The 26,292-nt window shown below is 38.1% G+C and overlaps 1 protein-coding gene across 3 annotated transcripts in view; it reads left to right on the top strand.

Moving 5' to 3' along the window:
* The window catches only part of LOC106095714 (xaa-Pro aminopeptidase 2), a 90,970-nt gene that overhangs the window by 43,651 nt on the left and 21,027 nt on the right, over positions 1-26,292 (top strand). For all 3 annotated transcript variants that reach the window (XM_013263012.2, XM_013263013.2, XM_013263011.2), the window contains exon 2: positions 11,081-11,667. In XM_013263012.2, the coding sequence (XP_013118466.2) occupies positions 11,622-11,667 (46 nt within the window). In that variant the 5' untranslated portion in view covers positions 11,081-11,621. The remainder of the gene's footprint in view (positions 1-11,080; positions 11,668-26,292) is intronic.

Below are 26,292 nucleotides of genomic sequence, written 5' to 3'. Positions count from 1 at the left end.
TTTTTAGATTTTTTCTTTGCTTCAAGATGCTCGAAGCAGATGCGTTGCACAACAGAAGTTATTGTACTAGATATGGCTGTGGTTTCTTGGTAAGTCTACGTCTATGATGCCTTGTCTCCAGATAAACATCGGTGTTCGTAAGGTTAGCCACAAATTTCGTATAAAATTCTTTTGCGTCAGTCTTATCTTTACCTATGGTTAGACAAAAGACTGGCACAAACAAATTAATGGTATATCGTAGATACATACATGGTACACCTAGAACGTCTGAGAAGAGCATGTGAATGCTACCCTGCATAGGATATAAAAAAAAACTTTCAGAGATTTTAATACCAAGGTGGCAGGTGTCTTCAAAAAAACAAATATAAACTCTATCCGATTTTTTTTACAAAAATCCCAAAACTACCCATTTTGGGTGAAGGTGATATTAAAATCGTCATTTCTTAATTAATCAAAGGTTGAGGGCAAAGTGGGTTTAGGGTCAACTCTAAGATCTGCTTTCGACTGACTCACCGTCCTGCTGGCAGAGATTGTGGGAGAGGGAATGCATGAGGTGATATGGTGTTAAAACGCGGACTCGATGTCCACGAATATCATTACGCATAGTAAGAGGGTCTTCAGGATTACAAAAAACTGGACACGGTATGGCCATGAAGCGGATTACATCGACATCCTATTTTCAACCTGTTCTAAACCAACTTAAACTTGAGACTTGATTGTGAACAGTTTGAGATATTCAGAAGTAAGAACCAGGTACGGAAATGCTTCCAATGAATAAAACACCAAATAAATTGCTTTGGTACAGGCACATTCTTCTACAAAGAAGCAAATCTTGTAATGCATACAGATATTGTGCTTAGGATAGGGAAGACCAATTTTTCCAGTTTCTGTTGTCGTAAAGTATCCCTGACAATGGTATAAAATGTATACCGCCTAGTCAGTATGAGGTCCAAGCATGTCGGCGGAGTCTGACCCTCAGTCATGGGGTCGAAGTCAAGGTATTTAACCGGAGTCGAAGTGGGGTTCGGAGTCGGGCCAAACATGAGCTAGCTAATGTTGTTGGAATGAACGATGAAGATAAGCTGAGTGTTTAAAAGAGAATACTTGGGGCATTTGAGAGAAAATTTCGTTGTTGGAGCATAACTCAGTTGTATGAGCAGTATGATAGGACCGTATCAAAACTAAAAGGATAAGGCTGGCTAGCTCATGTTGGAATGAACGATTAAGACCCAGCTTGTAGTCTTTTGAAAATGTTCTATAAAGATTTTTTCCTCAATGTAAGTTAAGAATTTCTTAATATCAAGTTAAAAAATCTTCCATCAAAGGACATATTTTGTTAAAATGTTAAACTTTTAAATTCCATTAAATTTAGTTTAAGAAATCTTTAAAGTAAAGAAAATATTTTTCAAGCTAGGCATCAAAATTAAACTTAAAATAAAAAAATTTTAACATTTTTTCTGATAATTTTTTTATTTTATTTTGGTTTTTCCGTTATCCGTTTCATTATTTCTTTCACTGTCTTGTTTTGATTAGGCTTGAGTTAAGGTATATTTGACATGAGAACCATCCTTGTTGGCCACATAGATGACATCTACGGTGTAGGGGCTGCTTTGGCCAGGGACAGGCTCGAAGCGATGACTGTAGGAACCATCAATGACCAATTCTTCATCAGCTGTGTCGGCATTGTTTACCGAATAGGTTTCTTTGCGCACTAAACTGCCATCTTCAAAGCTAAGGATACAAAGCAAATTTACAAGTTTAGTTTTTTCCATTCACTATGATTTAAAAAAATTTTTAATTTTTTGGAACACAACTCACTTAACATTGCGCAAAACTTTTGTCTCGGCCAAGGCAGCGGCAACAATAGCCAATGCAACCACAAAGATCATCTATACAAAAAATAATAAAAATTTGACTTTAGTCCTTTATAAAACTTTTTTTTTTAACATTAAACATTTTCTATTCCTTTTTTTTAAATATTGAAAATCTTTTGAATTTAACTTTGATATTTATTTCTGTAATTTTTTTTTTTTAACTTCACTTTGATCTTTACCAAAAATTTCATTTTGCTATTTGGTTTCTGCTACTTGATGTCTGCAAGACGTTTTAATTCCAATTTAAACTATTTTCAAACTATTTATACTTATGTTAGGATTTCCTCAATTGTTGGCTTGAAACAGAATCTAGTCAAACTTGTCATGGGAAAATAGTTCTCTGTTCGATATCTATCGTCGGATACCCAAACAAAAGTAATTATGTCTAATTAACCTTCGAAAATGTTCCTCAACTATTGTCATTTACATACAAAATATGAAGATGTTTTATGTTCGTACATAACTCAGAATTTTTAATCGATTCCCATTTGCATTATTTTCAATCAACACCTCTTGTGAGTTGTTTTTGGTTTTAATTAATTAATTAATTTATTTTACTGCGAAGCTTGTAGGGTAACATATGTATCCATTTATTATACACACAGAGGTATTTTGCACATTAAACCTATTTGTTTTTGTTAACATATGCTATGTGGCCTAAAACATGGCGTTTATGTTTTCAGTAGCCTACGGAAGCTTATCTCTGGTTTTGGGGTAATTAATATATCTTTCTTTTGAGCCATGGTCTATTCGAAATAATCGATTAAAAAAAAAACAAGTAAAAAGGCATTAAGTTTGGCCGGGCCGAATCTTATATACCCTCCACCATGGATCGGATTTGTCGAGTTCTTTTCCCGCCATCTATTCTGAGGCAAAAAAGGATATTAGAAAAGATTTGCTCTGCTATTAGAGCGATATCAAGACATGGTCCGGTTTGGACCACAATTAAATTATATTTTGGAGACTTGTATAAAATGTCAGCCAATTCAAATAAGAATTGCGCCCTTTGGTGGCTCAGTAAGTAAATAGAGAGATCGATTTGTATGGGAGCAGTATTAGGCTATAACTGATTCAGACCATAAAAAACACGTATGTTGATGGTCATGAGTCATGCAGGCAAATCGAATAAATATTGCGACCTCTAGAGGCCAAAGAAGTCAACACGATATAGCTGCCAGATCGGTTTATATGGCAGATATATCCGGTTATTGACCGATTTTAACCTAATTTAGCACAGTTGTTGGAAGTCATAGCAAAACACGTTGTGCAAAATTTCATTCCAATCGGATAAGAATTGCGCCCTCTAGAGGCTCAAGAAGTCAAGACCCCAGATCGATTTATATGGCAGCTATATCAGGTTATAGACCGATTTGAACCATTCTTGGCATAGTTGTTGGATATCATAAAAAAACACGTCGTGCAAAATTTCATTCCAATCGGATAAGAATTGCGCCCTCTAGAAGCTCAATTAGTCAAGACCCAAGATCGGTTTATATGGCAGCTATATCAGGTTATAGACCGATTTAAACCATACTTGGCACAGTTATTTGATATTATAAAAAAACACGTCGTGCAAAATTTCATTCCAATCGGATAAAAATTGCGCCCTCTAGAGGCTTAAGAAGTCCAGACCCAAGATCGGTTTATATGGCAGCTATATCAGGTTATTGACCGATATGAACCTAATTTAGCACAGTTGTTGGAAGTCATAGCAATACACATCGGGAAAAATTTCATTCCAATCGGATAAGAATTGCGCCCTCTAGAGGCTCAAGAAGTCCAGACCAAAGATCGTTTTATATGGCAGCTATATCAGGTTATGGGGCGATTTGAACCATACTTGGCACAGTTATTTGATATCATAAAAAACACGTAGTGCAAAAATTTTATTCCAATCTGATAAAAATTGCGCATTCTGGAGGCTCAAGAAGTCACGACCCAAGATCGGTTTATATGGCAGCTATATCAGGTTATTGACCGATTTGAACCATAGTTTCAAATCGGCCAAATCGGTCGGTTGTTGGAAGTCATAGCGAAACACGTCGTGCAAAATTTCATTCCAATCGGATGAGAATTGCGGCCTCTAGAGGCCCAAGAAGTCAAGACCCAAGATCGGCAGCTATATCAAAACATGGATCGATTTGCCTGGCTAGCTTTACTCCTTCGAAAGTTAGCGTGCTTTCGACAGACAAACGGGCGGACATGGCTAGATCGTCTTAAAATGACATGATGATCAAGAATATGTATACTTTATGGGGTCTGAGAAACATATTTCGAGGTGTTACAAACGGAATGACTAAATGAATATACCCCCTATCCTACGGTGGTGGGTATAATAATCGATTGGGTTTGAAAAACGTATTAATAACCTACACCACTAATGTGGTACAGGGTATTGTAACTTAGTGCAATTATTTGTAACACTCCGAAAGAAGTGATATACCCTTTTGATAAGACACAGACTCAGAATCAGCTATGTCCGCCTGTCTGTCCATGTTAATTTGTGTATTAAGTACAAGTCACAATTTTCATGGCATCTTCATATTTGACAGACATCTTTTTATACCCTCCACCATAAGATGGGGGGTATACTAATTTCGTCATTCTGTTTGTAACTACTCGAAATATTCGTCTGAGACCCCATAAAGTATATATATTCTTGATCGTCGTGAAATTTTATGTCGATCTAGCCATGTCCGTCCGTCTGTCCGTCCGTCCGTCCGTCCGTCCGTCCGTCCGTCCGTCCGTCCGTCCGTCCGTCCGTCCGTCCGTCCGTCCGTCCGTCTGTCTGTCGAAAGCACGCTAACTTCCGAAGGAGTAAAGCTAGCCGCTTGAAATTTTGCACAAATACTTCTTATTAGTGTAGGTCGGTTGGTATTGTAAATGGGCCATATCGGTCCATGTTTTGATATAGCTGCCATATAAACCGATCTTGGGTCTTGACTTCTTGAACCTCTAGAGTGCGCAATTCTTATCCGATTGGCACGAAATTTTGCACGACGTGTTTTGTTATGACATCCAACAACTGTGCCAAGTATGGTTCAAATCGGTTCATAATCTGATATAGCTGCCATATAAACCGATCTTGGGTCTTGACTTCTTGAGCTCCTAGAGTGCGCAATTCTTATCCGATTTGAATGAATTTTGGCACGACGTGTTTTGTTATGATGTCCAACAACTGTGCCAAGTATGGTTCAAATCGGTTCATAATCTGATATAGCTGCCATATAAACCGATCTTGGGTCTTGACTTCTTGAGCCTCTAGAGTGCCCAATTCTTATCCGATTTGAATGAATTTTGGCACGACGTGTTTTGTTATGATATCCAACAACTGTGCTAAATATGGTTCAAATCGGTCCATAATCTGATAAAGCTGCCATATAAACCGATCTTGGGTCTTGAATCTTGGGTCTTAGATTTTTGAGCCTCTAGAGTGCGCAATTCTTATCCGATTGGAATGAAATCTTGCATGACGTGTTTTGTTATGATATCCAACAACTGTGCTAAATATGGTTCAAATCGGTCCATAATCTGATATAGCTGCCATATAAACCGATCTTGGGTCTTGACTTCTTGAGCCTCTAGAGTGCGCAATTCTAATCCGATTTGAATGAATTTTAGCACGACGTGTTTTGTTATGATGTCCAACAACTGTGCCAAGTATGGTTCAAATCGGTTCATAATCTGATATAGCTGCCATATAAACCGATCTTGGGTCTTGACTTCTTGAGCCTCTAGAGTGCCCAATTCTTATCCGATTTGAATGAATTTTGGCACGACGTGTTTTGTTATGATGTCCAACAACTGTGCCAAGTATGGTTCAAATCGGTCCATAACCTGATATAGCTGCCATATAAACCGATCTTGGGTCTTGACTTCTTAAGCCTCTAGAGTGCGCAATTCTTATCCGATTACAATGAAATTTTGGCACGACGTGTTTTGTTATGATGTCCAACAACTGTGCCAAGTATGGTTCAAATCGGTCCATAACCTGATATAGCTGCCATATAAACCGATCTTGGGTCTTGACTTCTTAAGCCTCTAAAGTGCGCAATTCTTATCAGATTGGAATGAAATTTTGCACGACATGTTTTTTTTATGATATCCAACAAGTGTGCCAAAAATGGTTCAAATCGGCTCATAAACTGATATAGCTGTCATATAAACAGATCTGGTGACTTGACTTCTTGAGCTTCTAGAGGACGCAATTCCTACTTGATTTGGCTGAAATTTTGCATGACGTTTTTATACCCTCCACCATAAGATGGGGGGTATACTAATTTCGTCATTCTGTTTGTAACTACTCGAAATATTCGTCTGAGACCCCATAAAGTATATATATTCTTGATCGTCGTGAAATTTTATGTCGATCTAGCCATGTCCGTCCGTCTGTCCGTCCGTCCGTCCGTCCGTCCGTCCGTCCGTCCGTCTGTCTGTCGAAAGCACGCTAACTTCCGAAGGAGTAAAGCTAGCCGCTTGAAATTTTGCACAAATACTTCTTATTAGTGTAGGTCGGTTGGTATTGTAAATGGGCCATATCGGTCCATGTTTTGATATAGCTGCCATATAAACCGATCTTGGGTCTTGACTTCTTGAACCTCTAGAGTGCGCAATTCTTATCCGATTGGCACGAAATTTTGCACGACGTGTTTTGTTATGACATCCAACAACTGTGCCAAGTATGGTTCAAATCGGTTCATAATCTGATATAGCTGCCATATAAACCGATCTTGGGTCTTGACTTCTTGAGCTCCTAGAGTGCGCAATTCTTATCCGATTTGAATGAATTTTGGCACGACGTGTTTTGTTATGATGTCCAACAACTGTGCCAAGTATGGTTCAAATCGGTTCATAATCTGATATAGCTGCCATATAAACCGATCTTGGGTCTTGACTTCTTGAGCCTCTAGAGTGCCCAATTCTTATCCGATTTGAATGAATTTTGGCACGACGTGGTTTGTTATGATATCCAACAACTGTGCTAAATATGGTTCAAATCGGTCCATAATCTGATAAAGCTGCCATATAAACCGATCTTGGGTCTTGAATCTTGGGTCTTAGATTTTTGAGCCTCTAGAGTGCGCAATTCTTATCCGATTGGAATGAAATCTTGCATGACGTGTTTTGTTATGATATCCAACAACTGTGCTAAATATGGTTCAAATCGGTCCATAATCTGATATAGCTGCCATATAAACCGATCTTGGGTCTTGACTTCTTGAGCCTCTAGAGTGCGCAATTCTAATCCGATTTGAATGAATTTTAGCACGACGTGTTTTGTTATGATGTCCAACAACTGTGCCAAGTATGGTTCAAATCGGTTCATAATCTGATATAGCTGCCATATAAACCGATCTTGGGTCTTGACTTCTTGAGCCTCTAGAGTGCCCAATTCTTATCCGATTTGAATGAATTTGGCACGACGTGTTTTGTTATGATGTCCAACAACTGTGCCAAGTATGGTTCAAATCGGTCCATAACCTGATATAGCTGCCATATAAACCGATCTTGGGTCTTGACTTCTTAAGCCTCTAGAGTGCGCAATTCTTATCCGATTACAATGAAATTTTGGCACGACGTGTTTTGTTATGATGTCCAACAACTGTGCCAAGTATGGTTCAAATCGGTCCATAACCTGATATAGCTGCCATATAAACCGATCTTGGGTCTTGACTTCTTAAGCCTCTAAAGTGCGCAATTCTTATCAGATTGGAATGAAATTTTGCACGACATGTTTTTTTTATGATATCCAACAAGTGTGCCAAAAATGGTTCAAATCGGCTCATAAACTGATATAGCTGTCATATAAACAGATCTGGTGACTTGACTTCTTGAGCTTCTAGAGGACGCAATTCCTACTTGATTTGGCTGAAATTTTGCATGACGTTTTTTAAATTTTTTTTTTTCTTTCAACCACTGTGTCAAATAAGGTTTAAATCGGTTCATAACCTGATATAGCTGCCATATAAACCGATCTGGGATCTTGACTTCTTGAGCCTCTAGAAGTCGCAATTATTATCCGATTTTCCTGAAATTTTGTACGATGAATCCTCTCTTGACCATCAACATACGTGTTGATTATGGTCTAAATCTGTTTATAGCCCGATACAGCTCCCATATAAATCGATCTCTCTATTTTTCTTCTTGGGCCCCCAAAGGGCGCAATTCTTACTCGAATTGGCTGACATTCTACACAGGTCTCCAACATATAATTTAATTGTGGTCTAAACCGGATCATATCTTTATATCGCTCTAATAGCAGAGAAAATCTTTTCTTATATCACTTTTTGCCTAAGAAGAGATGTCGGGAAAAGAACTCGACAACTGCGCTCCATGGTGGAGGGTATATAAGATTCGGCCCGGCCGAACTTAGCACGCTTTTACTTGTTTGTTCTAGAGATGAAGCCTATTGAAACTGGAAAAAAATCGGATCAGAATCGAATATAGGTACCATATATATGTCTGCTACCATATATATATATCAAAAATGAAAGGTATTTTAGAGTAGAGTATGAACTTGATATACAAATTTCGACCAAAGTGTTCGGGGGAATCCCCCACCCCAAACAATAGTAGGTAATAGATATTGGAACATTGGCTTCATTATTTCGTATGCAGTACTACTAACGTTTTTATATCCATCATCGAAGGATGGCAGGATTCACTGAATAAGGTTAAGCCAAGCGATCAGCCGATATACTTTTTTTTAATATTTGGCAGTACTTGGCATTGAGGATGTCAACTTGTTCTCTTTTTACATTCATTCTTTGTTTACGTTTTCTCCTATATGATGACATTTTCAATCGTCAGATTTGACATCCTTAATGATGTTTATGGGGCCTATACACTTTGTGTTTTGCATGTGACCTAACCTTCTATTAGTGAATCCTGGAAGGATGGGTGTATATTCATTTTGTCATTCCGTTTGCAACACATCAGAACATCCATTTCCGATCCTATAAAGTATGTATATTCTTGATCAGCGTAAAAATCTAAGACGATCTAGCCATGTCCGTCCGTCAGTCTGTTGAAATCACGCTACAGTCTTTTAAAATAGAGATATTGAGCTAAAACTTTGCACAGTTTCTTTTTTTTTGTCCATAAGCAGGATAAGTTCGAAGATGGGCTATATCAGACTATATTTTGATATAGCCCCCATATAGACCGATCCGCCGATTTTGCTGAAATTTGGGACAATTAGTTCTGTTAGGCCCTTCGACACCTTTCTTCAATTTAGCTCAGATCGGTCCAGATTTGGATATAGCTGCCATATAAACCGATATCTCGATTTAAGGTCTTGCGCCAATAAAAGGAGCATTTATTGTCCGATTTTGCCGAAATTTGGTACAGTGAGTTGTGTTATGCCCTTCCACACCCTTCCGATGTCGTCGAAATTTGGGAGGCCCTTCGACATCCTTCTTTAATTTGGTCCAGATTGGTTCAGATTTTAATATAGCTGCCATATAGACCGATCTTCTCGATTTGAGGGTTTGGGCCTATAAAAGGCGTATTTATTGTCCGATGTCGCCGAAATTTGGGACAGTCAGTTAAATTAAGACCTTCGACATATTTCTGTAATTTGGCCTAGATCGATCAAGATTTGCATATAGCTGCCATATAGACTGATCTCTCGATTTAAGGTTTTTGGCCCATAAAAGGCGTATTTATTGTCCGATGTCGCCGAAATTTGGGACAGTAGGTTAAATTAAGCCCTTCGACATATTTCTGCAATTTGGCCTAGATCGATCAAGATTTGCATATAGCTGCCGTATAGACCGATCACTCGATTTAAGGTTTTTGGCCCATAAAAAGCGCATTTATTGTCGGATTTGGCCGAAATTTGGGACAGTGAGTTATGTTAGACTCTTCGACATTTTTCTGGAACTTGGCCCAAATCGGTCTAGATGTGGATATAGGTGACATATAGACCGATATCTCGATTTAAAGTCATGGCCCCATAAATGGCGCATTTACAATCCGATTTCACTGAAATTTGACACAATGACTTATGTTAGGTTTTTCGACATCCGTGTCGTATATGGTTCAGATCGCTTTATTTTCAGATATAGCTACTAAAAAGACCAATATTTTGTTACACACAATTAAACAATGACTTCTACTTATTAGTATTTAGTCCAAATCGAAACATATTTCGATATGGCTGCTATGGGGCATAAGGTATGCATTTTTCACCGGATTTTGACAAAAGGTGGTTTACATATATACCCGAGGTTATGGGTATTCAAATTTCGGCCCTGCCGAACTTAACGCATTTTTACTTGTTTTTATTTCATATAGAATATTATAAACGGTATCGCCTTTAATTTGATATATAACACGGCAAACAGCTTTAGCGGTTCCAGAGATATGAGTCGCCTAAATCGCCAAACTACCAAAAAATCGATTTTCAAGAACTTTGAGGCGCCAGTTGGAAGATATTAACTTCCAATTGTGGTCAATCTTTGGCAATCTTACAATCTAATAAAATATAAAAATTTTGATGTGTCCCCCAAAAAAAATTCGATATCGATATTTTAAAACCACCCTAATGTGCATATAGTAGATCATTATTGTTTATAATTAAATAAGACAATAAATTTGATTATGGTGATGGGTATAGTAATTCGGTCTGACCAAACTTGACGCCTTTTACTTGTTTTATTTGTAATAGTTCAAATTTTCGGCATCTTTTGATGCCTTTCGAAAATTAAATTTGTTTTAATCATAGTGGCTTAATTTTTCTGGTTGTTCAGGGCGTTGTTGTATGTCAGCAAAATAAAACGTTCACCTATGCTGAAGTGTTTGCCAAAGTAGATGTTGCTTAATTGACTCGCCATAATACGCATAATACCGACAGGCACATGCGTTTCTTGTATATCCACTTAATGCGTTTATGGTTGGCCATTAATCCCTAAGCTATTCTGTCGCAATTTGTTAATTATTGATGTTAGAATTGCGATGTCATTGTTTGAGAAGAAAAATACAACGTTTTTACACAACATAGAAAGCATTCGAGAAGACTGCTAATTCCCTTATGCACTAAAAACTCACAAAATGTTTAATTTTTAATAAAAAAATTAATTCAGACGCCAACTTAAAAAAAAAAATATAAAAAATTTTAAGTAAAATATGACTATTTGATTTCAACCATTGCTTTTGAAATTTCCCATTATTTATGCGTGAAACATATTTTTTTCTCTTTTTAGCTTTAGTTAAGTCAAGTCAAATAATCTTGAAAACCCCCTGAAAGAAATGCTATTGCGGAAGTGTTAGAAATATCAGATGCCTTACAGAAAATTTGCATGCCAAAGGTGCGCATAAATTAAAGCCACGTAACGCAATCGAGAGAATGGATGAATGGGCTGGCTGAGTGAAACACCAACATGAAAATCGAAATATCAAAATAACTCAAGAAGAAAACAAAAGACAAACCGAAATAAAATAATTACTAAGGCGTAGGAACAAAACTAAAGAAATACTAGAAAATAATAGCACAACACTTAAATTAATTAACAATCATTTGGATAAAGGAAATACAATTTTGCATGCAACATAAACCAGCGCATTGATGCTGCATTTGGATACTCATATTTTCCTATCATTCAAAAGCAACAAGGAAATCATCATTCAACATCAACAACAAACATAGCATAGCCAGATTTCTAAACTACAGGAAATAATAGCTATTTTTTTTTTTTGAGCAAAAAAGAAAACAATTTCAAGTAACAGCAATCATTATTGCCTGCCATGACGAAAGCTAAATGGGTTTGGTATCTGCCATTGACGATATTCGGTGAGTATCAAAAGATTTGCAATATGTTCGCCATTTAATGTTTATTTATTTATTTATTTATGTTTATATTCCTTCAATCTATGCTGAAAATCATAGTTCTGTGTCTTTTTAATATTTCAACATTAATGTACAATTTATAGAGCATTTTTTCGTTGGTGGAATGCCATAAATTATTTAAAGACATATCGTCAACAACACGCAGATGTTCAATGTATTTTTGGAATCGAAGAAAGGGTGCGTAGTTGAGGGATGATTAGAGATTTTGGTCTCAAAAAACAGGACTTATTTACTGACCATATTCCCATGGTCAGTAAATAAGTCCTGTTTGGGTTACTTAGTTGAGTCCCATATTGACATGGTCGGTAATATGTCCGATTTAGGTGTGTTTTGAGGAAGGGGTGGTCCCCCTAACATTTGGTCCGACAATTGGATATCAGATACGTTTTCTTACCCTGAATACATTTCATGTGAGTCCCATATTGTCGTGATTGGTCTAAATATATGTTTGGTAGGTTTTAGGGTGAGGCGGCCCCCCTAGGTACCCCATCCGAAATTTCGGTACCAAATTTTTATATTTAGGGTACTATATGAGAGCACACAAAATTTCGCTTATATCGCACCACCTATCTTCGAGATCTGGCGTTTCTGAAAATTAGGGTAAGGGGGAGGGTCCGCACCCCCGATTTTAATGCAATTTTGCTATCGTATTGGAGCGCTAAATAAAACATCTCTTGCAAAAGTACAGCCTTAAAAGCCACATCAACTGAAAGATATATATGGAAGCTACTATATCTAAACCTGATCCGAAACTGATGAATTATGATATACTGCAGACATCCCAATACATATATTGGGACGTTCAAAAAGAACTTCGTGTCGAATTTGGTGCAGTTCAGACCAAAATAGTGGCTTCTCCAGCTTTTAAAGGCATATCGGATGAAAGATATATATGGCATCTATATCTAAGTCTGATCCGATATTGATGAAATTTTGCACATTTATTAGGACGTCACAAAAACCACTTCATGCCAAATTTGGTAAAGATCGGACCAAAATTGTGGCTTCGACAGGCTTAATATGTCAAATCGGATGAAAGATATATATGGGAGCTATATCTAAATCTGACCCGATTTTGATGAAATTTTGCACACATACTAAGACGTCACACGAAACATGTCATGACGAGTTTTGTAAGGATTGGACCAAAATTGTGGATACTAAAGACTTAATAGCCATATCGGATGAAAGATATATATGGCAGCTATATCTAAATCTGATCCGATTTTGATGTAAATGTATTTTGACATCACAAAAACCATGTGAAGCCAAATTTGGTAAAGATCGGACCAAAATTGTGGCTTCTACAGCCTTAATAGGTCAAATCGGATCACAGATATATATGGGAGCTATATCTAAAACTGATCCTAATCTGATGAAATTTTGCACATATATGTCAAAAAAAAAAACACCTTGTAGCAAATTTTGTAATGATCGAATCAAAATTGTGGCTTCTTCAGCTTTAAAAGGGCACATCGGATGAAAGATATATTTAGGAGCTATATCTAAATCTGGATCGAATTTTTTCAAAATCGTCCAAAAAATAGACTTATGCAAAATTTTGTGAAAATCGGACAACAAATGCGACCTTTACCTTGATTACAAGAATACATGGACAGACAGACAGACGGACATAGCTAAACCCTATTGCGGCTCAAGATCAGGAGATCGGTTTATATGAGAGCTTTACCAGGTTACGGACCAATTTAGACCATACTTAACATAGCCGTTGGAAAACACCTTGTACAAAATTTCACCCAAATCGGATAAGAATTGCGCTCTACAGGGGCTCAAGAAGTAAAATCGGGGGATCGATTTATATGGGAGGTTATTGATCGATTTGAACCATATTTGGAACGTATATTGAAGGCCATAAGACAAACATTAATCCAAATCTGACAAAAAATAAGCTTTCTTGGGGCCGAAGAAGTATAATCGGGAGATCGAATTAGGTAGGAGTTATATCAGGTTATGAACTGATTTAGACCGTACCGATTTATATTAACCAGCTATATCAGGTTATGCAATGATTTGGACCATTCTTGGCACAGTTACGGTTTTTGGAAGTGCTAGTAGTCAAATCGTGAGATAGGTTTATGTGGCGACTGTATAAGTTTTTGAACAGATTTAGATCATACTTGGCTCAGTTGTTGAAAGTCATACCAAAATGACATACGCAAAATTGAAATCAAGTTGGATAACAATTGCGCCCTCTACAGGCTCAAGATGTCTAATAGGAAGATGGGTTTATATGGTAGCTATATCAGTATAGGGACTGATTTGGACCATACTAGGCATAGCCATGACAATACATGTCTTGACAATACATAACTTCATTAACTCCCGAAGTCCGCGCTGATAGCCCTGTAACGTACCATACAGACACACAGGGAGAAACTCAGTTGGACCGCCGTGCGAATAAGCAAAATTGCCTCTTTACTTGTACGATACATTTATTCTACATTTACGGTACATTTACAAGAGCATAACCAGGTATTAATTATTTGAATTAAATGTTTGTCACACCAAAGTCTCTCTCTCTTATCATGACATAAAATTTATTTTATTTTCCATTCAACATAAAAAAAAAGATTTTTTTATGCATTTTTCAACATTAGCGTCACAATCGTAAGCATTAACGAAACAAATCATCATGCTACGTGGTGATCTATTGCACAGATTTAAAATCTCAGTCATAACAATATTAGTCAAAGGCCATAAAAAGCGCATGATTTACGACAAACTGAATTTATTTATTTTAGTTTCCTTTGGCAAACTAATTAGATACATTTTTATACCCTCCACCATAAGATGGGGGGTATACTAATTTCGTCATTCTGTTTGTAACTACTCGAAATATTCGTCTGAGACCCCATAAAGTATATATATTCTTGATCGTCGTGACATTTTATGTCGATCTAGCCATGTCCGTCCGTCTGTCCGTCCGTCCGTCCGTCCGTCCGTCCGTCCGTCCGTCCGTCCGTCCGTCCGTCCGTCCGTCTGTCTGTCGAAAGCACGCTAACTTCCGAAGGAGTAAAGCTAGCCGCTTGAAATTTTGCACAAATACTTCTTATTAGTGTAGGTCGGTTGGTATTGTAAATGGGCCATATCGGTCCATGTTTTGATATAGCTGCCATATAAACCGATCTTGGGTCTTGACTTCTTGAGCCTCTAGAGTGCGCAATTCTTATCCGATTGGAACGAAATTTTGCACAACGTGTTTTGTTGTGATATCCAACAACTGTGCCAAGTATGGTTCAAATCGGTGTATAACCTGATATAGCTGCCATATAAACCGATCTTGGGTCTTGACTTCTTGAGCCTCTAGAGTGCGCAATTCTTTTCCGATTGGAATGGAATTTCGCACGACGTGTTTTGTTATGATACCCAACAACTGTGCCAAGTATGGTTCTAATCGGTCCATAACCTGATATAGCTACCATATAAACCGATCTTGGGTCTTGACGTCTTGAGCCTCTAGAGTGCACAATTCTTATATTCGATTTGAATGAATTTTTGCACGAAGTATTTCGTTATGATATCCAACAACTGTGCCAAGTATGGTTCAAATCGGTTAATAAACTGATATAGCTGTCATATAAACAGATCTGGGGATTTGATTTCTTGAGCTTCTAGAGGGCGCAATTCCTATCCGATTTGGCTGAAATTTTGCATGACGTATTTTATTTTTACTTTCAACAACTTGGTCAAATAAGGTTCAAATCGGTTCATAACCTGATATAGCTGCCATATAAACCGATCTGGGATCTTGACTTCTTGACCCCTAGAGGTCGCAATTATTATCCGATATGCCTGAAATTTTGTACGTTAGATCCTCTCATGACCATCAACAAACGTGTTTGTTATGGTCTGAATCGGTCTATAGCCCGATACAGATCCCATATAAATCGTTCTCTCTATTTTACTTCGTGAGCCCCAATGGGCGCAATTCTTAAACGAATTGGCTGAAATTTTACACAGGCCTCCAACATATAATTTAATTGTGGTCCGAACCGGACCATATCTTGATATCGTTTTAATAGCAGAGTAACTCTTTTCTTATATCCTTTTTTGCCTAAGAAGAGATGCCGGGAAAAGAACTTGACAAATGCGATCCATGGTGGAGGGTATATAAGATTCGGCCCGACCGAACTTAGCCCGCTTTTACTTGTTAATTATTTTCTTTAAATAGAAACTTTTATGAGAGTAACTGTCATCTACTCAATGCGTATAAAACAAAGTACTCGTAGATGTGAACAAACCCATCATTCATTGGGTCTATGTTTTTTATACCCTCCACCATAAGATGGGGGGTATACTAATTTCGTCATTCTGTTTGTAACTACTCGAAATATTCGTCTGAGACCCCATAAAGTATATATATTCTTGATCGTCGTGAAATTTTATGTCGATCTAGCCATGTCCGTCCGTCTGTCCGTCCGTCCGTCCGTCCGTCCGTCCGTCCGTCCGTCCGTCCGTCCGTCCGTCCGTCCGTCCGTCCGTCCGTCTGTCTGTCGAAAGCACGCTAACTTCCGAAGGAGTAAAGCTAGCCGCTTGAAATTTTGCACAAATACTTCTTATTAGTGTAGGTCGGTTGGTATTGTAAATGGGCCATATCGGTCCATGTTTTGATATAGCTGCCATATAAACCGATCTTGGGTCTTGACTTCTTGAACCTCTAGAGTGCGCAATTCTTATCCGATTGGCACGAAATTTTGCACGACGTGTTTTGTTATGACATCCAACAACTGTGCCAAGTATGGTTCAAATCGGTTCATAATCTGATATAGCTGCCATATAAACCGATCTTGGGTCTTGACTTCTTGAGCTCCTAGAGTGCGCAATTCTTATCCGATTTGAATGAATTTTGGCACGACGTGTTTTGTTATGATGTCCAACAACTGTGCCAAGTATGGTTCAAATCGGTTCATAATCTGATATAGCTGCCATATAAACCGATCTTGGGTCTTGACTTCTTGAGCCTCTAGAGTGCCCAATTCTTATCCGATTTGAATGAATTTTGGCACGACGTGTTTTGTTATGATATCCAACAACTGTGCTAAATATGGTTCAAATCGGTCCATAATCTGATAAAGCTGCCATATAAACCGATCTTGGGTCTTGAATCTTGGGTCTTAGATTTTTGAGCCTCTAGAGTGCGCAATTCTTATCCGATTGGAATGAAATCTTGCATGACGTGTTTTGTTATGATATCCAACAACTGTGCTAAATATGGTTCAAATCGGTCCATAATCTGATATAGCTGCCATATAAACCGATCTTGGGTCTTGACTTCTTGAGCCTCTAGAGTGCGCAATTCTAATCCGATTTGAATGAATTTTAGCACGACGTGTTTTGTTATGATGTCCAACAACTGTGCCAAGTATGGTTCAAATCGGTTCATAATCTGATATAGCTGCCATATAAACCGATCTTGGGTCTTGACTTCTTGAGCCTCTAGAGTGCCCAATTCTTATCCGATTTGAATGAATTTTGGCACGACGTGTTTTGTTATGATGTCCAACAACTGTGCCAAGTATGGTTCAAATCGGTCCATAACCTGATATAGCTGCCATATAAACCGATCTTGGGTCTTGACTTCTTAAGCCTCTAGAGTGCGCAATTCTTATCCGATTACAATGAAATTTTGGCACGACGTGTTTTGTTATGATGTCCAACAACTGTGCCAAGTATGGTTCAAATCGGTCCATAACCTGATATAGCTGCCATATAAACCGATCTTGGGTCTTGACTTCTTAAGCCTCTAAAGTGCGCAATTCTTATCAGATTGGAATGAAATTTTGCACGACATGTTTTTTTTATGATATCCAACAAGTGTGCCAAAAATGGTTCAAATCGGCTCATAAACTGATATAGCTGTCATATAAACAGATCTGGTGACTTGACTTCTTGAGCTTCTAGAGGACGCAATTCCTACTTGATTTGGCTGAAATTTTGCATGACGTTTTTATACCCTCCACCATAAGATGGGGGGTATACTAATTTCGTCATTCTGTTTGTAACTACTCGAAATATTCGTCTGAGACCCCATAAAGTATATATATTCTTGATCGTCGTGAAATTTTATGTCGATCTAGCCATGTCCGTCCGTCTGTCCGTCCGTCCGTCCGTCCGTCCGTCCGTCCGTCCGTCTGTCTGTCGAAAGCACGCTAACTTCCGAAGGAGTAAAGCTAGCCGCTTGAAATTTTGCACAAATACTTCTTATTAGTGTAGGTCGGTTGGTATTGTAAATGGGCCATATCGGTCCATGTTTTGATATAGCTGCCATATAAACCGATCTTGGGTCTTGACTTCTTGAACCTCTAGAGTGCGCAATTCTTATCCGATTGGCACGAAATTTTGCACGACGTGTTTTGTTATGACATCCAACAACTGTGCCAAGTATGGTTCAAATCGGTTCATAATCTGATATAGCTGCCATATAAACCGATCTTGGGTCTTGACTTCTTGAGCTCCTAGAGTGCGCAATTCTTATCCGATTTGAATGAATTTTGGCACGACGTGTTTTGTTATGATGTCCAACAACTGTGCCAAGTATGGTTCAAATCGGTTCATAATCTGATATAGCTGCCATATAAACCGATCTTGGGTCTTGACTTCTTGAGCCTCTAGAGTGCCCAATTCTTATCCGATTTGAATGAATTTTGGCACGACGTGTTTTGTTATGATATCCAACAACTGTGCTAAATATGGTTCAAATCGGTCCATAATCTGATAAAGCTGCCATATAAACCGATCTTGGGTCTTGAATCTTGGGTCTTAGATTTTTGAGCCTCTAGAGTGCGCAATTCTTATCCGATTGGAATGAAATCTTGCATGACGTGTTTTGTTATGATATCCAACAACTGTGCTAAATATGGTTCAAATCGGTCCATAATCTGATATAGCTGCCATATAAACCGATCTTGGGTCTTGACTTCTTGAGCCTCTAGAGTGCGCAATTCTAATCCGATTTGAATGAATTTTAGCACGACGTGTTTTGTTATGATGTCCAACAACTGTGCCAAGTATGGTTCAAATCGGTTCATAATCTGATATAGCTGCCATATAAACCGATCTTGGGTCTTGACTTCTTGAGCCTCTAGAGTGCCCAATTCTTATCCGATTTGAATGAATTTTGGCACGACGTGTTTTGTTATGATGTCCAACAACTGTGCCAAGTATGGTTCAAATCGGTCCATAACCTGATATAGCTGCCATATAAACCGATCTTGGGTCTTGACTTCTTAAGCCTCTAGAGTGCGCAATTCTTATCCGATTACAATGAAATTTTGGCACGACGTGTTTTGTTATGATGTCCAACAACTGTGCCAAGTATGGTTCAAATCGGTCCATAACCTGATATAGCTGCCATATAAACCGATCTTGGGTCTTGACTTCTTAAGCCTCTAAAGTGCGCAATTCTTATCAGATTGGAATGAAATTTTGCACGACATGTTTTTTTTATGATATCCAACAAGTGTGCCAAAAATGGTTCAAATCGGCTCATAAACTGATATAGCTGTCATATAAACAGATCTGGTGACTTGACTTCTTGAGCTTCTAGAGGACGCAATTCCTACTTGATTTGGCTGAAATTTTGCATGACGTTTTTTAAATTTTTTTTTTCTTTCAACCACTGTGTCAAATAAGGTTTAAATCGGTTCATAACCTGATATAGCTGCCATATAAACCGATCTGGGATCTTGACTTCTTGAGCCTCTAGAAGTCGCAATTATTATCCGATTTTCCTGAAATTTTGTACGATGAATCCTCTCTTGACCATCAACATACGTGTTGATTATGGTCTAAATCTGTTTATAGCCCGATACAGCTCCCATATAAATCGATCTCTCTATTTTACTTCTTGGGCCCCCAAAGGGCGCAATTCTTACTCGAATTGGCTGACATTCTACACAGGTCTCCAACATATAATTTAATTGTGGTCTAAACCGGATCATATCTTTATATTGCTCTAATAGCAGAGAAAATCTTTTCTTATATCACTTTTTGCCTAAGAAGAGATGTCGGGAAAAGAACTCGACAACTGCGCTCCATGGTGGAGGGTATATAAGATTCGGCCCGGCCGAACTTAGCACGCTTTTACTTGTTATGTCATAATTTGTCCCAAAATTTGCCTCGAATAGAGCATAAATCAGACTACATACGGAACAACAAATTGTTTGGGGTGTTTTTGTGAAAACTTTTATTGTTTTTTTTGCGCCAACTCGTTTGTAGGAACATTTGTTTTGCGAATAATGACCTATGCTGAATTGTCAGAGCACACTCCTATTGAAGCAAATACTCGCTGAGCTCAATAGAGCCATTGTCTGAATGCGGGTTGTTGATGAAGCCAAAGAAAATAATTGATTCCTATTAATTAAACACAATTGAATTAATGAGATAATCTCTGGGGATGAACATCATCAATTGATATTGGATGCATATGAATGTTTGTAGATAATTATCTGCATGGAAAAATGTTTGAGCTTTTTATACATATTGTATATAAAGGGTGATTTTTTTGAGGTTAGGATTTTCATGCATTAGTATTTGACAGATCACGTGGGATTTCAGACATGGTGTCAAAGAGAAAGATGCTCAGTATGCTTTGACATTTCATCATGAATAGACTTACTAACGAGCAACGCTTGCAAATCATTGAATTTTATTACCAAAATCAGTGTTCGGTTCGAAATGTGTTCATTCACCGTAACGTTGCGTCCAACAGCATCTTTGAAAAAATACGGTCCAATGATTCCACCAGCGTACAAACCACACCAAACAGTGCATTTTTCGGGATGCATGGGCAGTTCTTGAACGGCTTCTGGTTGCTCTTCACTCCAAATGCGGCAATTTTGCTTATTTACGTAGCCATTCAACCAGAAATGAGCCTCATCGCTGAACAAAATTTGTCAAAATTTGAACACATTTCGAACCGAACACTGATTTTGGTAATAAAATTCAATGATTTGCAAGCGTTGCTCGTTAGTAAGTCTATTCATGATGAAATGTCAAAGCATACTGAGCATCTTTCTCTTTGACACCATGTCTGAAATCCCACGTGATCTGTCAAATACTAATGCATGAAAATCCTAACCTCAAAAAAATCACCCTTTATTTAAGTCTAATTTTTGTCTTCTTATTTTTAATGTTTTTAGCCCACACTTTGAAATATTCCATTGTCAATAATTTGTCCTAAAGTTTTTGAAAATTCAGTTTCCGACAGTTATAAATGCTTTTTTAATTGGCAAACTTATACATATCGACATGATGTTCTGCCAAAAATAACACTGTTGCTTACTAATCCTAAATTATGGGAAACCTTAAATCATATCATTATAAGTAGCTGAATATGTTCAGCCATCTAGACAAGCAAAAAGTTCTTTGCTCTCCTCAAAAACGATGACTAACAAAATCCTGGAATTCGGCCATAGTTGTGTGAATCACAATCTTCTAAATTTTCCATGAAAATCATATATTCCCATCAGAGCCATGGAGACTAGACTAGAAGAAAATATAAAATATTGCAAACTAGAAAGAAAAACCACCAAAGAACATGTTTAGTATATATGTATACAAACATCTGTTATATTTTGGAAAAAGTGCGATTCATTTCTTTTTAAAGAATGATGCGACATTCACACATGACTGATCGCAGTGAATGAATTTTAGCCAAAAGAGATCCAAAACAGACACTTATCCATGACCACCATCACATTGAGCATTCGATTCGCTGTTTAGAGATGGACAATTTATATTTGAATATTCTCAAGTGAAACGTTTCGTTTTTGGTTCTTAAAATATTTGTTTTTTTCGAAATAAGAAAACGTCGTCTGTAATCAAACATTATTTGAATGTACATTAGAGTGTACCAAAAAACCAAACGTTTTTTGTGATCCCGATAAGCGAAAAATTAAATTCGATTGGGTTGCCCAAAAAGTAATTGCGGATTTTTTAAAAGAAAGTAAATGCATTTTTAATAAAACTTAGAATGAACTTTAATCAAATATACTTTTTTACACTTTTTGTCTAAAGCAAGCTAAAAGTAACAGCTGATAACTGACAGAAGAAAGAATGCAATTACAGAGTCACAAGCAGTGAAAAAATTTGTCAACGCCGACTATATGAAAAATCGGCAATTACTTTTTGGGCAACCCAATATATGGGGTAAGTGTTCCAGTCGTGGGTAGTTTAAGAAGTTTCCTTCTTTCAATCCATGCTTCTTCCGGCTACAAATGTTCAATTCAATTGAAATTTGGCTTTTTAAACTCGAAATTTTGTTTTGTTTTAGATGCAATTACAAAAAAAATTAAATTTCTTTTATTAAATTCTTAAAATTTTCAATTTTATGAAAACATTGCTTTTTCGCCATTTTCCAATGCTCTGTATGATATGTTCCTATAGTCGCCATATAGTATTTCAGTTGGAAGTCGTAACAGAACATTGCATGCAAAATTTCAGTCAAAACGGACAAAAATTGCGTCCAGTGGCTCAAGAAGTCAAATCGGGAGATCGGTTTATATGGGAACTATAACTAAATCTGATCCGATATGGACCATTTGCAATCCCCAGCGACCTACATCAATATTAAATATCTGTGCAAAATTTCAAGCGCCTATCTTTACTCTATCGACCGCTATCGTGATTTTGACGCACGGACATGGCCCATAGTGGTGGGTATAAAAAGAAAACAAGTAAAAGCGTGCTAAGTTCGGCCGGGCCGAACCTTATATACCCTCCACCATGGATCGCATTTGTCGAGCTCTTGCCACGGTATCACTTTTTAGGCAAACAAAGGATAAAAGAAAAGAATTGCTATGTTATTGGAACAATATCAATGCCATTTTCGAGTGAGAAGCCGTTGTATAAAATTTCAGCTAAAGCGGATAATAATTGCGCCCTCTAGTGGTTCAAGAAGTCAAGAACCCAGATCGGTTTATATGGGAGCTATATGAGGTTATGCAACGATATGAACTATTCTTAGCGCAGTTGTTAGCAATCATAATAAAACACCTCATGCAAAATTTCAGCCAAATCAGATAATAATTGCGTCCTCTAGTGGCTCCAGAAGTCAAGACCCCTGATCGGTTTATATGGCAGCTATATCAGGTTATGGATCGTTTTGAATCATACTCAGCACAGTTGTTGGAAGTCATAATGAAACACCTCTTCCAAAATTTAGCCAAATCGGACAAGAATTGTGCCCTCTAGTGGCCCAAGAAGTCAAGATCCCAGATCGGTTTACATGGCAGCTATATCAAAACGTGGACCGATATAGCCCATTTACAATCCCAACCGACCTACACAAAATTTCAAGCGGCTGGCTTTACTCCGTGAGGACCGTCAGACGGACGGACATGGCTTCTTCGACTTAAAATGTCATAACGATCAAGAATATACTATATATACTTTATGGGGTCTTGGACGAATATTTCGAGGAGTTACGAACAGAATGACGAAAGTAGTATACCCCCATCCTATGGTGGAGGGTAGAAAAAAGGTTAAATGACAAAACATTTGCAAAGTGCATTAACTGCGGAAACGAGTACAAAACTACCGAAAATACTTCAAACTTGCACGATCGTCTGAGAAGATACCTCTCTTGCTTGGATATGCATGTCCCATATTCCCCAATTCCGGGATTTGACTCTGCTTCAATCCGATGCGCCTTCTTTCACTCTCTTATTTTGTCTGAGCTCTATACCTGAACGGTCAGGAAATAAGTCCTGTTTGGGGGTGCTGGTACTTCCTTTCAGATATTTCGCCCCAATGTGAATATCATATTGGTGTTCTACTCCCAAATAGTTTTCATTGGAGCCTTATATTGCTATATGATCGATAAACATGTCCGATATGGTGGTGATGAGGATGAGGACGTCCATATATCAGATTCGTGCTCTTGTCTTAAATACCTTTCATTTGCACCCCATATTGTCATTATTGGTTTATATTTGCATTTGACAGGCTTTGGAGGTGGAGCGGCCGCCTACATATCTCCCCCTAAATAAGGATACCTAATTTCTGCTTGTAAGTTATTATAAACAAACTAAGTTTCGCTTAAATCGCCGCGAGATCTCCGAGATCTGGCGTTTTTGAAAATAGGGTAAGGGGAGGGTCCGCTCAATAAAGTTTGGATGTTAGATCTACCTTATTCTCTTGGCTTTGGTGGTGAATTGGAGTATGAGGTGAGGTGTCCCTGAAACACTTGGCCATAAAACAGATATTAGATTTGAGCCCCTTTTTCCCATAATCCACAAATATATCCATTTTGAGGAGTATGAAGGGTGGGGCGGCCACCCACGTACTTAGCCCTGAAAAATATCAGAATCGAGCTTTACTCTCAAATTTCTTTTATTTGAGCCCCAATTTGCATTGTTTTAGGCGAATTTTTATGGGGTGAGACGACCCCAAAATAATTGGCCTCCAAACTGAATATCAAATTCGATTTCTACTATCAAATACCTACTATTTATTTCCGAAGTAGGCAAACATGGCCTGTTTGAAGGGAGTTTAGGGGGTGGACCCTGAAATAATATCAGCATCGATCTAGAACACGATTTGGTTTGAGCCCCATAATGTCAAGCATTTTGAAGGTGGCCACTTGGGCTACCACATTTTAAGGATCCGCGGGTCCTCCAGTGTCTATCCCAATTTCAGGGTAAAAAATGTACTCTACTACCAAGGATCTTTTATTGCTGTTCTATTCTATCTTGATTGGTCTTCATATATTATTTTTAACTTCTCTTTTTTGGGTAGGGGGAGTGAGATTGCCCTCTGAAATATCCTTTCATTTGAGTACAATACATTCTCTGTCGTCCTACATGACAGTTTGGTGTGGGATGAGAGGGTCGGACCCACTGACGCTAAGACCCAAAAGACAATTTATTTGAGTCCTTTATTGTCGCGATCTACATACCCTGCTGAACGATAATCATATTCGTACTCTACTCTCGAATACCTTTCATTGGAGTCCCATATGGTTCCGGTCGGTACACTCTTGATTTTGGGCGATATTTTTGATGCAATTTTGGGCTTGGGACGGCGCCTTAGAAACTTCGATTTTTGACATCATATTCGTATTCTTCTCCCGAATACCTATCATTAGAGTCCCATATTGTCCCGATCGGTCCTCTTTGATTTTGGGAGGCTTTGGGTTTAGGACGGCTCCCTAGATACTTGGATCCAATTCTAAATATCATTTTCATACTCTACTCTCGAATACATTTTATTGGGGCCCTATATTGTCCTGATCGGTCCACTTTTATTTTGGGCGGCACTCTTTGGTTACTTGGGATCCAAATTTTGACGCCATACTCATATTCTACTCCCCGAAAGCATTTCATATGAGTCCCATATTGTTCCGATTGGTTTTGGGCTTGGAATGGCGCCCTAGATATTTAGATTTTTGTCATCATATTCGTATTCTTCTTCCGAATACCTTTAATTAGAGTCCCATATTGTTCCGATCGGTCCCCTTTGATTTTGGTAGGCTTTGGGCTTGGGACGGCTCTCTAGATACTTGCATCAAATTTTTAGTATCATTTTCATACTCTACTCTCATTTTATTGGGGCCCTATATTGTCCTGTTCGGTCCACTTTTGTTTTGGGCAGCACTCTGGGTACTTAGGATCCAAATTTTGACGCCATACTCATATTCTACTCCCCGAAAGCATTTCATTTGAGTGCCATATTGTTCCGCTTTGGTTCTTGGCGGTACTTTTGGTTCTTGGCGGTACTTTTGGTTCTTGGCGGTACTTTTGGTTCATGGCGGTACTTTTGGTTCTTGGCGGTACTTTTGGTTCTTGGCGTTACTTTTGGGGTGGTTTTGGACGGCTCGCTAGGTAATTGGACCCAATGGGGCGTCCCCCCAGGTTATTTGACCTAAAAATTGTTTACCAATGTCGTGTTTTTAGGGAACCATAAGGTGGCATACAAAATTTCGCTTAAATCGATGCAACCCCTTCAGATATCAAACAAAAATTAGTACCCTTTTTTCAGCGGTGGCTTAAACTCTATCATCTGTGAAAATTTCATTAGAATCGGTTTAGCCGTTTTTGAGTCTATAAGAAACAGACAAACATACTAACAAACAAACAAAGCGCAACAATTTTCTTTTTATACCCTACGCCATACGATGGGGGGTATACTTATTTTGCCATTCCGTTTGTAACACCTCGAAATATGCGTCTAAGACCTCATAAAGTATGTATATTGTTGATCGTCATGATATTTTAAGTAGATCTAGCCATGTCCGTCCGTCTGTCGAAAGCACGCTATCTTTCGAATGAGTAAAGCTAGGCGCTTGAAATTTTGCACAAATATTTCTTATTAGTGTAGGTCGGCTGGGTTGTAAATGGGCCAAATCGTTCCATGTTTTGATATAGCTGCCATATACTCGGATCTTGGGTCTTGACTTCTTGAGCATCTACTGGGCGCAATTCTTATCCGATTTGGCTGAAATTTTGCCATAACAGAGCAATAGCGACGACTTGGGATAGTCATTTTATAGTCAACGTTGCCGTTTTGGGCTTTTTCTACCAAAATTGACAGGATTTACATCAAACT

The sequence above is a fragment of the Stomoxys calcitrans genome, chromosome 2 (genome assembly GCF_963082655.1).
Source record: "Stomoxys calcitrans chromosome 2, idStoCalc2.1, whole genome shotgun sequence".
NCBI lineage: Eukaryota > Metazoa > Arthropoda > Insecta > Diptera > Muscidae > Stomoxys > Stomoxys calcitrans.
This window is presented reverse-complemented; position numbering and strand designations above follow the sequence as displayed.